General features: G+C 38.7%; 1 protein-coding gene across 1 annotated transcript; it reads left to right on the forward strand.

The window, feature by feature from the left end:
* The first annotated feature begins 221 nt into the window (after positions 1 to 221).
* On the forward strand, positions 222 to 12,426 carry LOC132065156 (E3 ubiquitin-protein ligase UPL3-like). The gene is given in 19 exon segments (XM_059458414.1): positions 222 to 1,444; positions 1,679 to 1,789; positions 1,951 to 2,067; positions 2,180 to 2,350; positions 2,424 to 2,585; positions 4,348 to 4,596; positions 4,703 to 4,824; positions 4,968 to 5,904; positions 5,907 to 6,383; positions 8,212 to 8,307; positions 8,634 to 10,175; positions 10,280 to 10,504; positions 10,599 to 10,703; positions 10,849 to 10,929; positions 11,030 to 11,098; positions 11,227 to 11,355; positions 11,435 to 11,557; positions 11,775 to 11,941; positions 12,137 to 12,426. Coding segments are annotated over 18 exon segments (5,640 nt in total). The 5' UTR covers positions 222 to 586; the 3' UTR covers positions 11,841 to 11,941; positions 12,137 to 12,426.
* Positions 12,427 to 14,224: the final 1,798 nt, after the last annotated feature.

Raw genomic sequence — 14,224 nt, forward strand, 5'->3', positions numbered from 1 at the left:
TTACAAGAATATAACGTATCATCAGTAAAATATTTTATCTCTTTTCTTTTTATATTTTATATATAAATTAAACACCGAATAGCAACTAGTCAGAGATCCTCAGAAGGGGGCTACACCTAAACAATAGAGGGGTGGAAAAAATAAAAGAAAAAGTTGGAACTATAAAAGCCACCAAAAGCATTTTATTTTATTAATAAAAAGCATCTTATTCGATCTTTTTAGTGAAGAAAAAGTTAAATAATTCAACAGACCCAAAATTATTTATAGAATTAGGGTTTTCTATTTAGCTCTCTCTCCATCCATTCTTTCCCTTTCACAGTTATATTCCTCCTCTCATAAGAGTCGTGTTAATTACTCAAAGCGCACTTCATTGGAATTCGATTGTTATTGATACACTGAATTTGAAACTACTTTTAATAGATTGTGATTTGTGATTGGGGATTTAGTTGAATCAATCAATAAAAATCGAATCTTTTTTTTCCCCCTTTTTCGTTATTCAATTTTGTGAAAAATTAGGGTTTGTAATACTATGTTGATCGCCGATATATCGGCGAGCTGATTCTCGTTTGTGAATTTAGGGTTTTGTATGGAAACTCGTAGTCGGAAGCGGGCGGAGGCCACCTCATCAGCGCCTTCTTCTTCTTCCTCTCCTGGTCCCACCACACGCGCCTCTAAACGCTCCCGTCTCTCCACCTCACGCGCCGCCGCCGCCAATTCAACCCCATCGTCGATCCCAACTCGTTCTCGTATCGCAACTCGCTCTCAAGACTCATCTACACCAATGGACGAATCTTCCGGGTCGGGCAGCCGAACCCGACGTGGTAAGAACCCTAACCCTAACCCCACCGATAATAATAATAGTAATTTGGATAAAGGTAAAGAGAAAGAACATGAGGTTAGAGTTAGGGATAGAGATAGAGATAGGGAAGTTGGATTGAATATAGATTCTGGTGGCGGTGAGGATGATGATAATGATAGCGAAGGCGGTGTTGGGATTTTACATCAGAATTTAACTTCAGCAAGTAGTGCACTACAAGGACTGTTAAGGAAATTAGGTGCTGGATTGGATGATTTACTCCCGAGTTCGGCGATGGGGTCTGGGTCGTCGTCCCACCAGAGCGGTCGGCATAAAAAGATATTAGCTGGTTTAAGGGCGGATGGCGAGGAAGGGAAACAAGTGGAAGCTTTGACTCAGTTGTGTGAGATGCTTTCTATTGGAACGGAAGATTCGTTGTCTACGTTTTCTGTGGATTCGTTTGTACCGGTACTTGTAGGACTGCTCAGTCACGAGAACAATCCTGATATTATGCTTCTTGCTGCCCGGGCTCTTACTCACTTGGTTGATGTTTTGCCTTCTTCGTGTGCTGCTGTTGTCCATTATGGAGCTGTTTCATGCTTTGTGGCGCGGTTGCTTACAATTGAATACATGGACTTGGCTGAACAGGTGAGTGAATTAGTTTGTACATTTGTCCAACAAGGAAAAAAGTGATCTTGGAAATTATGCTCCCAGTATAACTAATCCATAACTATTATTTGCGGTCTCTATATTATCATCCTTGCATAAATAGGCCTTGAACCAAATAACCCCGAAGTGCTGTTTCTAATGTAGAACCATCATTATTATTTGCTAAGGATTGGTTTTTTAAACCTGTCATGCTAATGTTTTACCTTTTAACAGTCTTTGCAAGCTCTAAAGAAGATATCTCAGGAACACCCAACTGCTTGTTTGAGGGCTGGTGCACTGATGGCTGTGCTTTCTTATCTCGATTTCTTTTCCACCGGTGTTCAGGTAGAAGAATTCTTTTCATGATTAACTCTCATCATTATTTTGTGGAATCTTTGATTAACTCTATCATGATATTATGGAATTCGGTTTTAGTGAAATAATCAATCTTCCAGCTTCTTTAAGTACGTATATAATTATTTCTAACTGTTTTTATTCTTCAATAGAGAGTAGCATTAGCAACTGCCGCTAATATGTGCAAGAAGCTTCCTTCAGATGCTTCTGACTTTGTCATGGAAGCTGTTCCGCTTTTGACAAATCTCCTTCAATATCACGATGCAAAGGTGAGTCATCATCAATGTTATGCTCCCATTGCAGGAAGATATCTCCTCTCCTATTTTGGCTAAACATCACTTTATTTTCTTTAATGTTATCCCTTGGTGCTTGTGTCTGCAGGTATTAGAGCATGCGTCTATCTGCTTGACCCGTATTGCTGAAGCATTTGCGTCATACCCGGAGAAGCTAGATGAACTTTGCAACCACGGACTTGTTACCCAAGCTGCATCCCTCATCTCAACCAGTAACTCTGGAGGTGGTCAGGCTTCACTCAGCACGTCAACCTATACAGTATGTTTAAATCTTCCATATGTCGGTTATTTACAACCTTGGTGGCTTTATTCTTACTTGATAAGGCTTGCAGGGTTTAATCAGGCTTCTTTCGACATGTGCTAGTGGCTCTCCACTAGGAACTAAAACTTTACTGCTGCTTGGTATAAGTGGAATACTCAAGGATATTCTATCAGGTTCTGGTCTTGTGGCCACTGTGTCTGTGTCACCTGCCTTGAGCAAACCTCCGGAACAGGTATGAATCACTAGTTTTTGTTTTTATTCATGCTACAATTGTTAGCGTTTCTTGTAGACAAATTGGAACAAGTAGTGCATATTGAATATAGAAACCCGTAACATTGAAAGATAGTTTATTATTTGGCATATTTTCCTGCAGAAAGGTTAGATTGCTCTGCTATACTTTGTAGTCTTAAGTTACTATACCCCTCTTTCTTTTGCAAGTCAGTTTATCTGTAGGTGGGAAGAGATGTCCTATGAGAAGTTTTTCATGCTTGATGACTGATTTTAGATAATAATATAGCTTCTCTCAATTAGTCCAACTCCAATATCACCTTCCGACAGTCAATTCTTCTATCGAATAAACGGGCTGTAGGAAAACCACCAACGAATACAATCCAAGGACTCGAGTCCCTCTTAATTCCTCTCTGGAGTAAATTAAGATTTCATCCCAAGGGATTCACTGTCAAACATATACAATAGGTATTAATTCAAGAAACTAAGTCTAAGCTATTACATCATCAAGTTTTGATTTTGATAAATCAAGAAACTAAGAGTTGGAAACTTAACAACCCAATAAGGAGACTGAGTCTAGCCAAGTTCCTTGGGCTTCAATATTCAAAATTATCATATATATATATATATATATATATATATATATATATATATATATAGATAGGGGATGTCAACAAGACCAAAAACTAAGATCCGTGATATCATGTACCATGATCCTGTTCCACTTTGCTTTGAGGCTGCTTTACATATCCGTGCTGTGCTAGGCAGTCTTCTCGCTCTATCTTTACTGCCTTTTGGGCTGTACTTTTCCTTCCCCTTTGAACATGGATTACCGGGTTATGCACCTTTAACATACATATACCAAATTACCTGAAGTTGCTACATTAACCATCCAAATTAAATAAATTAAATCAGAAGTCCACCAAACACGTCCAAAAAGTATCACATTCATCATGTTTGACTGTTATATCTAAACTAATCATTTAACTCATCATCTTCTGTGGACAAGGTAGTATCATCACAATGTGTTGGTCCTCATTTTTAAGCCAGGATTCAGTTACCCATATAGTGTCGGTGTCTTAGAAAGCTTAACTATTATGTCCAAAAAAACTGTCCAAATGCCTGCTTGATGTCCTAGTGGGGAACTGGAGATCACCAACGTTTTATTGGGACTGATATCAGTGAAGATGATTTTCAGCTTATCGAGAAATCCACCATTTTTAGCTTCAATCCTCGGTGGATATTGAATATTCAAATGTAGTATTCTAGAATGTCAATCAAGTATTAGGAGTAATTGGTAAAACAACCTTCTAATGTAAGGTTTAGAACACCCCATGGTTTTCTTGTGAAACTTTTCTTAGTACTTGAAGACTCTCAAATTGTTTGTCACTGATATCAGTTAAACGTTAATAGTGTAAATATGAATATGTAATTGAACTCGCCATGTTCAGAACCATCTAAAATATTTCAAGAGCTTGCAATTGCAATTTGGCACCTGGAGCATGTTATGAAGAACCTTATTGCTTTAATTTTTTTCTAATGTTTTGTTCCTCTAGTTGGCTTGGTTCTCTTGTGAAGTAAGATGACAATCTCACTCCTTACTGGTTTAATGTTACTCTTGTTGCAAAAATCGTCTGGTTTCATGGAAGCTGGTGCTTGAGCTAATGTCACGAAACCATGCCTTTCATTTGCTGTGTACTAACTGATTTTCCTGAGTGCTGCTTCTATCTCTTGTATTGAACTTAAATGTATTTCCCCACTGTTAGATTTTTGAGATCGTGAACCTGGCAAATGAGCTCCTTCCTCCGCTGCCTCAAGGAACCATCTCTCTTCCAACCGGCACTAATTTGCTCATTAAAGGTTCTACTATGAAGAAATCTTCTTCTAGTGGTTCTACCAAACAGGAGGACACCAATCCATCTTCGCAGGAGGTTTCAGCTCGAGAAAAATTATTGAATGATCAACCTGAACTTCTGCAACAATTTGGAATAGATCTTCTTCCTGTGCTGATCCAGGTTAGTATTATATAATCCATTTAAATTACTGCCACCATCTTACAACTGCCATGGTGGAGATTTACGAGAGATTTACGAGATGAAACCCTGTTGTTTTGCTCGTCAGGTATATGGATCCAGTGTGAATAGTCCAGTTCGCCACAAGTGTCTCTCAGCTATTGGGAAACTTATGTATTTCAGCAGTGCAAATATGATTCAGTCTCTAAATAACGTCACTAACATATCAAGGTATGAATATAAGCAAATACAGCTTGCAATTTTTCTTCAGGTGTTGATCTGGGATGGAATGTTTACCCAAGGAACATATCTTTTATATGCATCATATTTCCTTTGGTAATGAAAGTAGTGCTTCTTTTGTGGTTCCTGTGTAGTTTCTTGGCTGGAGTATTGGCCTGGAAGGATCCTCAAGTGCTGGTGCCTGCTCTTCAAGTAGCAGAAATTCTAATGGAAAAGCTTCCTGGAATTTTTGCCAAGATGTTTGTGCGAGAGGGTGTTGTTCATGCTGTAGATGCTCTGATATTGTTTGTCTCCCATGGTTTCTCTACTTCCCAGCCATCATCTGCTGAGAAGGACAATGATTGTATACCCGGGTCATCCCGTTCTAGTCGTAATCAACGTCGTGGCAGCAATTCAAATACAGATGCGAGTTCCGTTGAGGATCCTAAGACTACAGTTCCAGGGAGCCGATCACCGCCAAACTCATTGGAAATTCCGAAGACCAGTTCTAGCCTTCGTATGGCAGTCAGTGCAGGCGCTAAATCTTTCAAAGATAAATACTTCCCTTCAGATTCAGGCGCTACTGAGGTTGGTGTTACAGATGATCTTCTACGATTGAAGAATCTCTGTATGAAGTTGAACGCTGGTGTTGATGAACAAATATCCAAACCTAAAGGAAAATCAAAAGCTTCTGTTCCTCGGTTTGGGGATATTTCTGCCAGTAAGGAAGAGAGCTTGGCTGAACTGGTAGCTTCCATGCTGGGGGAGCTCAGCAAAGGGGATGGTGTATCAACTTTTGAGTTCATTGGAAGTGGAGTTGTTGCATCTTTGCTGAACTATTTTACATGTGGATATTTTTCAAAGGAAAGAATCTCAGATGCTAATTTGTCTAGGCTTCGACAACAAGCAATCAGAAGATACAAGTCTTTTATTGCAGTTGCCCTTCCTTCTAGTGTTGGTGGAGATGTGGTTCCCATGACTGTTTTGGTTCAAAAGCTTCAAAATGCCTTATCTTCCCTGGAGCGTTTCCCTGTCGTGCTGAGTCACTCTTCAAGATCATCCTCTGGAAATGCACGACTTTCTTCAGGTTTAAGAGTGCTTTGTCACAACCATTCAAGCTACGCCTTTGCAGAGCTCAAGGAGACAAGACCCTCCGTGACTACTCTTCAAATGTTGTGCTGATCGATCCTTTAGCAAGTTTAGCGGCTATTGAAGACTTTCTTTGGCCTCGAGTTCAGCGAGTTGAGTCTGGTCAAAAGGCCTTGGCATCAGTAGGCAACTCTGAGTCCGGGACCACCGCTGCAGGAGTTGGTGCTTCATGCCCATCGACTTCTACTCCAGCTTCTGGAACTCGTCGTACACGATCTAGGTCAGCGGTTAATATAAATGACAGTGCAAAGAAAGACCCACCACAGGAAAAAAATGGAAGTTCATCCAAGGGCAAAGGAAAGGCTGTTCTAAAGCCTACTCAAGATGGCAGGGGACCCCAGACAAGAAATGCGGCTAGAAGACGAGCAGCATTGGATAAAGAAGCAGAGGCGAAACCTGTGAACGGGGAATCTAGTTCTGAGGTATATTTCTTCACACATTTCTTTACTTTGTTGAAGATCATTGTTTAAAAATAGCAAATTCTGGAAAATGATATAAATGAAAAGAATATAAGAAAAAAAGTTTCAAATGAACAAGGATAAATATGATTGAAATTAGTATTTAGTACATCATCATCTTCAGAGTAATTCTTTATTATATCCGTCAAAACGAAGGAAATAACCTTTATACAAATATCATTCAGAAATAGCATAAAAGAAAAGAGGATATATGTGGAACTTTTTTTTTTTTTAAATATATATTTCCACTGTAATAACAAAAGCACAGGATAGTTGGGCTCTGGTCTTGCCTTTATAAGTAGGCAAAATGGTCTTTTTTGACCTACACACAAGAGTTTAACATAGTGGTCAGTGAAGTGTATAGTTACCATTTTAAATAAGAAACATAGTGGTCACTGGTCAGTGTAGTGAATACAAATCTTGGAGACCGTGATTCACATCCTACAGAGAAAAAAACATTAAGGTAATTTCTTCCAATTTGCCTAAGCCTTCTTGGTAGGTAGGGTTACTTGGTAGGTGTGCTGATGGGAGGTAGCAGACACCTGGTAGAATAGTCCTATAGGATACCGCCTTTTAAAAATACCATGTTTCTCCAGTTCCCCATTGAAAAAGCCCTCCCAGGATAGGATATTCTGTCAATGCCGGATCAGTATTGTCTTTTTATCCAATCCCACCTTTGATATCCAGCGACTTAACAGCCTCTTAGTTGTCACTATGTTTTCCTTATTTCTTCCTGTAAACTTGAGATATTTATAACTTTCTAGCAAAAGAAAATACTTCCTCCCAAATAATAACGTGGTTTGGGAGTATGAGGTGAAACTTCTCAACTTTTTAGATTGATTTTGGACAGTGATCCACTGATTCTCGAAAAATAACACGTATTTGCAGAACTTAGAAGTATCATAGACAAAACATGTTTAGAAATATATATTTAGATGTGTTGAAAATCATAGTACAAGAGGCATTTTTCATATTAAATGGGATAAGAGGGGCCAGACATATGCAAAGGTGTAGGTATGCCCTCTAGAAACCCTGCAAATCTCGGGATGGCGTTGATCAAACTCGAGAGAGATAACACTCAATAAAGGGATCAGTGCTGGAAAGCAGTGTGAGTGTCATTGTAGTTCTTTTTGTCAGATTTGAAGCGTAATATAACTAGCTGCACTGTGAAATGATGTCATGGACATCCACATGGTGGGTTCTTGATGGTCGTTTAATCAACACGGTTCTTATGTAACAAGCATTTCTTTTAGATGCTCACCTTGAGAGAGAGCTGAAATCTTTAGGAATATATCCTTGAAGAATTCTGTTTCAACTTTTAATGATACTTGTATGCACACTTAATCGGAGAGAGAGATTAAAGAAGATTTTGTAGTTGGAGCTGAACAAGCAGAATAATATATGATTGAATATTTTCACTGCAGCTAAAGATTGAGTATTATCATTGCACCTAAGAGACAAATATACGGAAGGTCTTATTTTTCATTTTGCTTTCACGTCTTGCTAATTCTTCTTTGATGTATTTAGGCTGACTGATAAATTAATGACATGATTTAGCTTTCTGAATCTTGAGTTAAATTATGAATTACTTATGTGTCTCTCTTCAACATTTTTAGATAAAGCTCGCTCTTGAACTAATGGTTTCATTTATTGAAATGAAACAGAAATGTTTATTCAAAATATTGATTTTTTATTTGTGAATCCTTTTGCTTCAACTTTTCATCTCCTGGGTGGTTGCTGGTTTGCATGATAACATGAACCTTTTCATTCCACTGCTTTTTGTGATGTTTAGGATGATGAGTTGGATATGTCACCTGTTGACATTGATGATGCTTTGGTCATTGAGGATGAAGATATGTCTGATGATGATGAAGATGACCAAGATGATGTAAGCTATTGAAATTCTCCATGTTCTTTAAATTTTGGGTTCTGCCATCCTCAATTTACTTTGGTCGTTGAGAGCTATGTTGCTCGGACTCATCAAAATTGTCAGCGCGTGCATGTAGGATCCTCCATAAGTAGTGCATTCTTGGAGGATTCCACACGGGTGCGGCAACATTTTGCGAGACTCGGAGCAACATAGGTTGAGAGCAGATTTGCGTCCCCAATGTGCATGTTTTCAGTGTTTTCCCCACAAATCAACTTGAGCAGCTCCTTTAATGTTATATGCAGCTGTATTAAGATGGTTTTCTGAAATTGTTGCCAATGCTTTAGGTGTTGGGAGATGATTCTCTTCCCGTTTGCATGCCGGACAAAGTTCATGATGTCAAATTGGGTGATTCTTCGGAAGATAGTCCTGCCGCACAGACGCCAAATGATAGCCAGACAAATGCTGGTGGTGGTTCTAGCAGCAGAGCTGCTTCTGCTCAGGGATCTGATTCTGTTGAGTTCAGGAGTGGGAGTTCTTATGGTTCAAGGGGTGCAATGTCATTTGCTGCTGCTGCCATGGCTGGACTTGCATCTGCGAACGGCAGAGGTGCGAGAGGAGCTAGAGATCGTCATGGACGCCCTCAATTTAGCACTAGTGATCCGCCCAGACTAGTATTTTCTGCAGGCGGAAAGCAGCTTAATAGGCACTTGACGATCTATCAGGCTATCCAGCGGCAGCTTGTCCTTGACGAGGATGATGAAGAGAGGTATGGTGGCACTGACTTTCTTTCTAGTGACGGAAGCAGACTTTGGGGTGATATTTACACTATCACATACCAAAGAGCTGACAATCTTACAGAGAGTTCTACGAAAGCAGATGGGAGCTCAACTTCCACCAAATCTAATAAAGCTAGTTCTTCAGCAAGTGCCGGTGCAGATCCCTCATTGCATCGAGCATCATTGTTAGATAGTATATTACAGGGAGAACTTCCTTGTGATATGGAGAAAAGCAATTCTACTTACAACTTTTTGGCCCTGTTACGTGTAGTGGAGGGATTAAACCAGCTGGCCCCACGGTTACGCGTCCAGTCAGTTATTGATGATTTCTCTGAAGGGAAAAAATTAAGTTTAGATGAGCTCAATGGTACTGGGGTCAAAATTCCCTCGGAGGAATTTGTCAACAGCAAGCTCACTCCAAAGTTGGCCCGACAGATTCAGGATGCCCTAGCCCTTTGTAGTGGGTCTCTTCCGTCATGGTGTTACCAGTTGACAAGGTCCTGTCCATTTCTTTTTCCATTTGAGACTCGGCGCCAGTACTTCTATTCAACAGCCTTTGGATTATCTAGGGCTTTATATCGGCTTCAACAGCAGCAAGGCGCAGATGGTAATGGATCTACAAATGAGAGAGAAGTCAGGGTTGGGAGATTACAACGCCAGAAAGTCCGTGTCTCTAGGAATCGCATTCTGGATTCTGCTGCAAAAGTAATGGAGATGTACTCTAGCCAAAAAGCTGTTCTCGAGGTTGAATATTTTGGTGAAGTTGGCACTGGTTTGGGCCCAACCCTGGAATTCTATACCCTTTTAAGTCGCGATCTGCAAAAAGTTGGACTGGGAATGTGGAGAACAAATTCCTCGTCAAGTGAATATTCGATGGAAGTGGGCGTAGATGGAAAATCAAGCGGGGGTGATAAAGAACTTGTCCAAGCACCTTTTGGATTATTCCCACGTCCCTGGCCATCAACTGTTGATACTGCAGGTGGCAATCAATTCCCAAAGGTAATTGAATATTTCAGATTGCTTGGACGTGTGATGGCGAAAGCACTTCAAGATGGGCGGCTTTTGGACCTCCCTCTTTCAACTGCATTTTACAAGCTTGTCCTTGGCCAAGTAAGGGCTTCTCTGAACATGATTACCTCCTAAGATCAAGTTGTTGCATTTACCTTTGTATTTTTGTTTTTCTTTCCTAACGTTTCTGTGCTTAAACACTGCAGGAGCTTGATCTGTATGATATTCTCTCTTTTGATGCTGAGTTAGGAAAGACTTTGCAAGAGTTGCAAGCTCTTGTTAGTCGTAAACTATATCTAGAATCAATTGGAGGCCAGGGCCAAGAAAATGTTAATGATTTGCATTTTCGTGGGACCCCAGTTGAGGATCTTTGTTTAGATTTCACACTCCCAGGCTATCCTGAATATGTTCTGAAAGCAGGCGATGAGAATGTATGCTACTTTTCCTTGGATGCAATTCTAGCTTTTTGTCCTTTTTTCTTTTTATCATTTTGTTTGATTTGTATACTTCAATTGGAACCTGCAGGTGGATCTTAGTAACTTGGAAGAATATGTTTCTTTGGTGGTTGATGCTGCTGTGAATACCGGAATTGGGCGGCAGATGGAAGCCTTTAGATCTGGCTTCAATCAGGTTTGTTGGCATCATGGGATTTTTTATATTTAGCGGCTAAATTGGTGTAACTTTCACTTAATGAATTCATCAGCTACTTAAAACATCTTGATATCATCACTTATCTGATGATAGTGAAATAACTTTTAGGCTCCCCAACTTGCAGGTTTTTGACATTTCAGCTCTGCAAATATTCTCTCCTACTGAGTTGGACTACCTGCTTTGTGGCCGTAAAGAGTTATGGAAGGTAGTGTTTTGTTTCTCATGAACCCAGTATAGTACAGTGTGAAACTTGTATACTCGTTAATTTCTGGCTTTTATTGAATCCCAATCTTTTGTGTATGCAGGCTGAGACGCTTGTAGACCATATCAAGTTTGATCATGGATATACAGCCAAGAGCCCCGCCATTGTTTATGTAAGTTTGTTCTTCAGGTGTCAGTGGAAGTGTATTGCCTGAGACAGTAATGTTATCAAGCTAGTTTTCTTCTGTCTCTCATCTATTGGCTCAAACTGATATCAACTGTTTAATTTACTTCTGATCAGTTACTAGAGATCATGGGAGAGTTCACTCCTGAGCAGCAACGAGCGTTCTGTCAGTTTGTCACTGGTGCTCCCCGGCTTCCTCCAGGTGGTCTGGCTGTGCTCAATCCTAAGCTGACAATAGTGAGGAAGGTATGGTTGTAGTTGGCTAAAATACTTAGTCGTGCCTGTTAATTCTCTGTGGTGGCTGACTGTCATATCTTTTGAACAGCATTCATCTAGTGCTAGCAATACAGCATCAAATGGTAATATGCCATCAGAATCTGCAGACGAGGACTTACCTAGTGTGATGACATGTGCTAACTACCTGAAACTGCCTCCCTATTCTACTAAGGTATGATTTCTCCTGAATCCATCCGCTATTAGCTGTGGAAACTTTTCCTCGCATCTGCTTTGGTGTGAGGGTAGTCATCTGCTTTCCTATTGCAGTTTTAGATTGTTTCCGACCCTTGCTCTCTCTCTCTCTCTCTCTCTCTCTCTCTCTCTCTCTCTCTCTCTCTCTCTCTCTCGGAAGGGTCAAAATAATTCTGAACTTTTAAATTTCTCTGCAGGAAATAATGTACAAAAAGTTACTCTATGCTATCAATGAAGGCCAAGGATCTTTTGATTTATCATAGGTCACCTGACAAATGGACTTGTGTATACCTACTTGGAAATTATTGGTGTCTGGTCCCTCAATAAAGGTGGCTCTGGCCCATCCTCAACTTACAACACATAGGTTTGTATGCATCAGAATCTGCTGTTGGATATCTTTATCTAGTTATTCCTTTTCAACTACATTTGCTCTATTCTTGATTGTTAGTTTCATTACGCAGGGTTATTTTTTGAGATTTTAAAATGAAGGTTTTTTTTTTTTGAGCCATGCATTTATTTTTGCTGATTTAACTGCCTTCAACTATTTTGCCGTTTTCAGATTATTTAACTCCAGATTGTGTGTGTTGGCTGCTTTATTTCACAGCTGACATTGGTGCGTCGAATGATGAGGATGGGAAATTTTTTCTGCGGGGGTGCTTTTGCTACAAATGGTGTAAATACGTAGGAAGATTATTTTCTTTCAAATTTTGACTTTTCAAGGTCTTGCAGCACATGCATGTAAGGGCACCGTGATGCTGCCTTCGTTTTAGCTTCTCGCAGATATGAGAAATGTTGTTTCGTTTGACATTCCAGTTATTAGTAATATAATCCAATAAATTGGCCAACTTAGCTGAGGTTCACAACCTGCATGTTACTAATGAGATTTGTAAGTGTTGCCTGTTAGTTTAAAACAGAAGTTAGACGCTTACTGTCCAAGAACAAATTTAAATTGGAGTAGAGGGAAAGGGAATAATGGTTTTGGAGTTCATATAGAAGGTGACACTCTCTTTTACTGTGTTCTTAAATCTTTATAAATGTGTTGATATTTGGGACACCAGGGTTTACTGTAGTACGTTGATACATTTTCAGACTAAAATTTGGGAATTTTCTAGAAAAACATTAAGGGGGAGGAAAATCATATCACCTTCAAACGCATGCATCAACTCTTAGAATTTGTGCATAAACAGTCATAAAGGATAAAGCATCGAAACCAACATAAAGGGAGGTAATCTAAATGAAATTATCCTTTAAACCTTGGCGTGTTATAGGCCAAGTAGCTTATGCATTATCACTGGATTTTCCCATGAGGTACTACGTGTGTAGGATAGATCCTAAGGCTCTGAGGACGTGAATGGTGTGGCATACTAGATGAAATAATCCTAGTACAGTATAAAATTTATTGGGCATTTGGCCATAGAATAGAAAACAGAGTTTTAGGTGTTTCTCAAAATTTGTATTTGAAATTTTCATAGTCAAATGCTAATTTTCAAATATGTGTTTTTTTTTTTGGAAAAAAGTGAATAATTCTCATGGTCAAACGGATCCTTGATGTTTGATTCAGTGTTTGGTATATATTTTGAATCTTATATAGCAAATTCCTATACAATTTAACATTCCAATTAACTCGGTATATAATTTTGTACCAAGTAACAAAATATGGATCAAACACCACGAAATAAAAGTGACAATTAAATACGTATTTTAGATCTTTATCTTATGTCTTTTATTTTCACTAATGCTTAAAAAAATAATTTTACATTTTACTTTCATATAATTAAATTTCTACCTAATGTTAACTTTGGCTTTTTGTTGTGAACAAATAGAGTCGCCACCTAATTTCTTGAATGTAAAAATTAGGAAACCAATTTAAAGGTTAATTTTTGAAAAGACCTTTAAATAAAAATTCAGAGAACGGGTAAGAGTTCTAGTGATCTCCCGAGGAAGGTTTTAAGCACCTCGGTATTAAGGATCCGCGCAATGCGGTTTACCTACAGATCTACCATTTTATGACTAAAAATTTGTATAACTTGTTTGTAAAATGTGTTGAAATAGTCATATGTATAAAGTTTGAAAGAAAACTTAATTCATGGCTAATTAGTTAGAAAAGGAAGTGCATTTTATTTGGAAAAAAATGAGCTTTAGGGATGTTTTACTTTTGAAAATCATTTTTAGCGTTTCAATCATATCTTTACTCCAATTATTGAATTAAGTCTATAATTAGCTAATTATGAAGGAATAAATCTCTTCAAAATATGTACTGTTTATTAAGACTTTTAATTATATATATAACTCAACTTCTCATTCCGTTAATGAATTTCCGTGTTTATAACCAAAGAGAAAACCTCCTTAAGTCATTTGACAAGTACTCAGGCTTTATTACATAAAACAAGTTTACTTCTATGTATTTGGAAATCATTTTGGACCTTAACTTCTTTTTTTTTTTTTTTTTTTACATCTGTTGAACTTTGGAGAAAGTATTTGGACTTTGATGGCCCATTTAAATCTCTTTATTTCTCATGACAAAGGGAGTATCTCCCATTTTAATTCTGAAAACACTTCTGGCACTGGAACCCAAATTTTGAAATCACACCCCTCAAAATGTATCCTTATTTTAGTGTTCAACACTATTTCCAGGAAAATTGCTTTG

Source organism: Lycium ferocissimum, chromosome 7, assembly GCF_029784015.1.
Source record: "Lycium ferocissimum isolate CSIRO_LF1 chromosome 7, AGI_CSIRO_Lferr_CH_V1, whole genome shotgun sequence".
Taxonomy (NCBI): Eukaryota; Viridiplantae; Streptophyta; class Magnoliopsida; order Solanales; family Solanaceae; genus Lycium; species Lycium ferocissimum.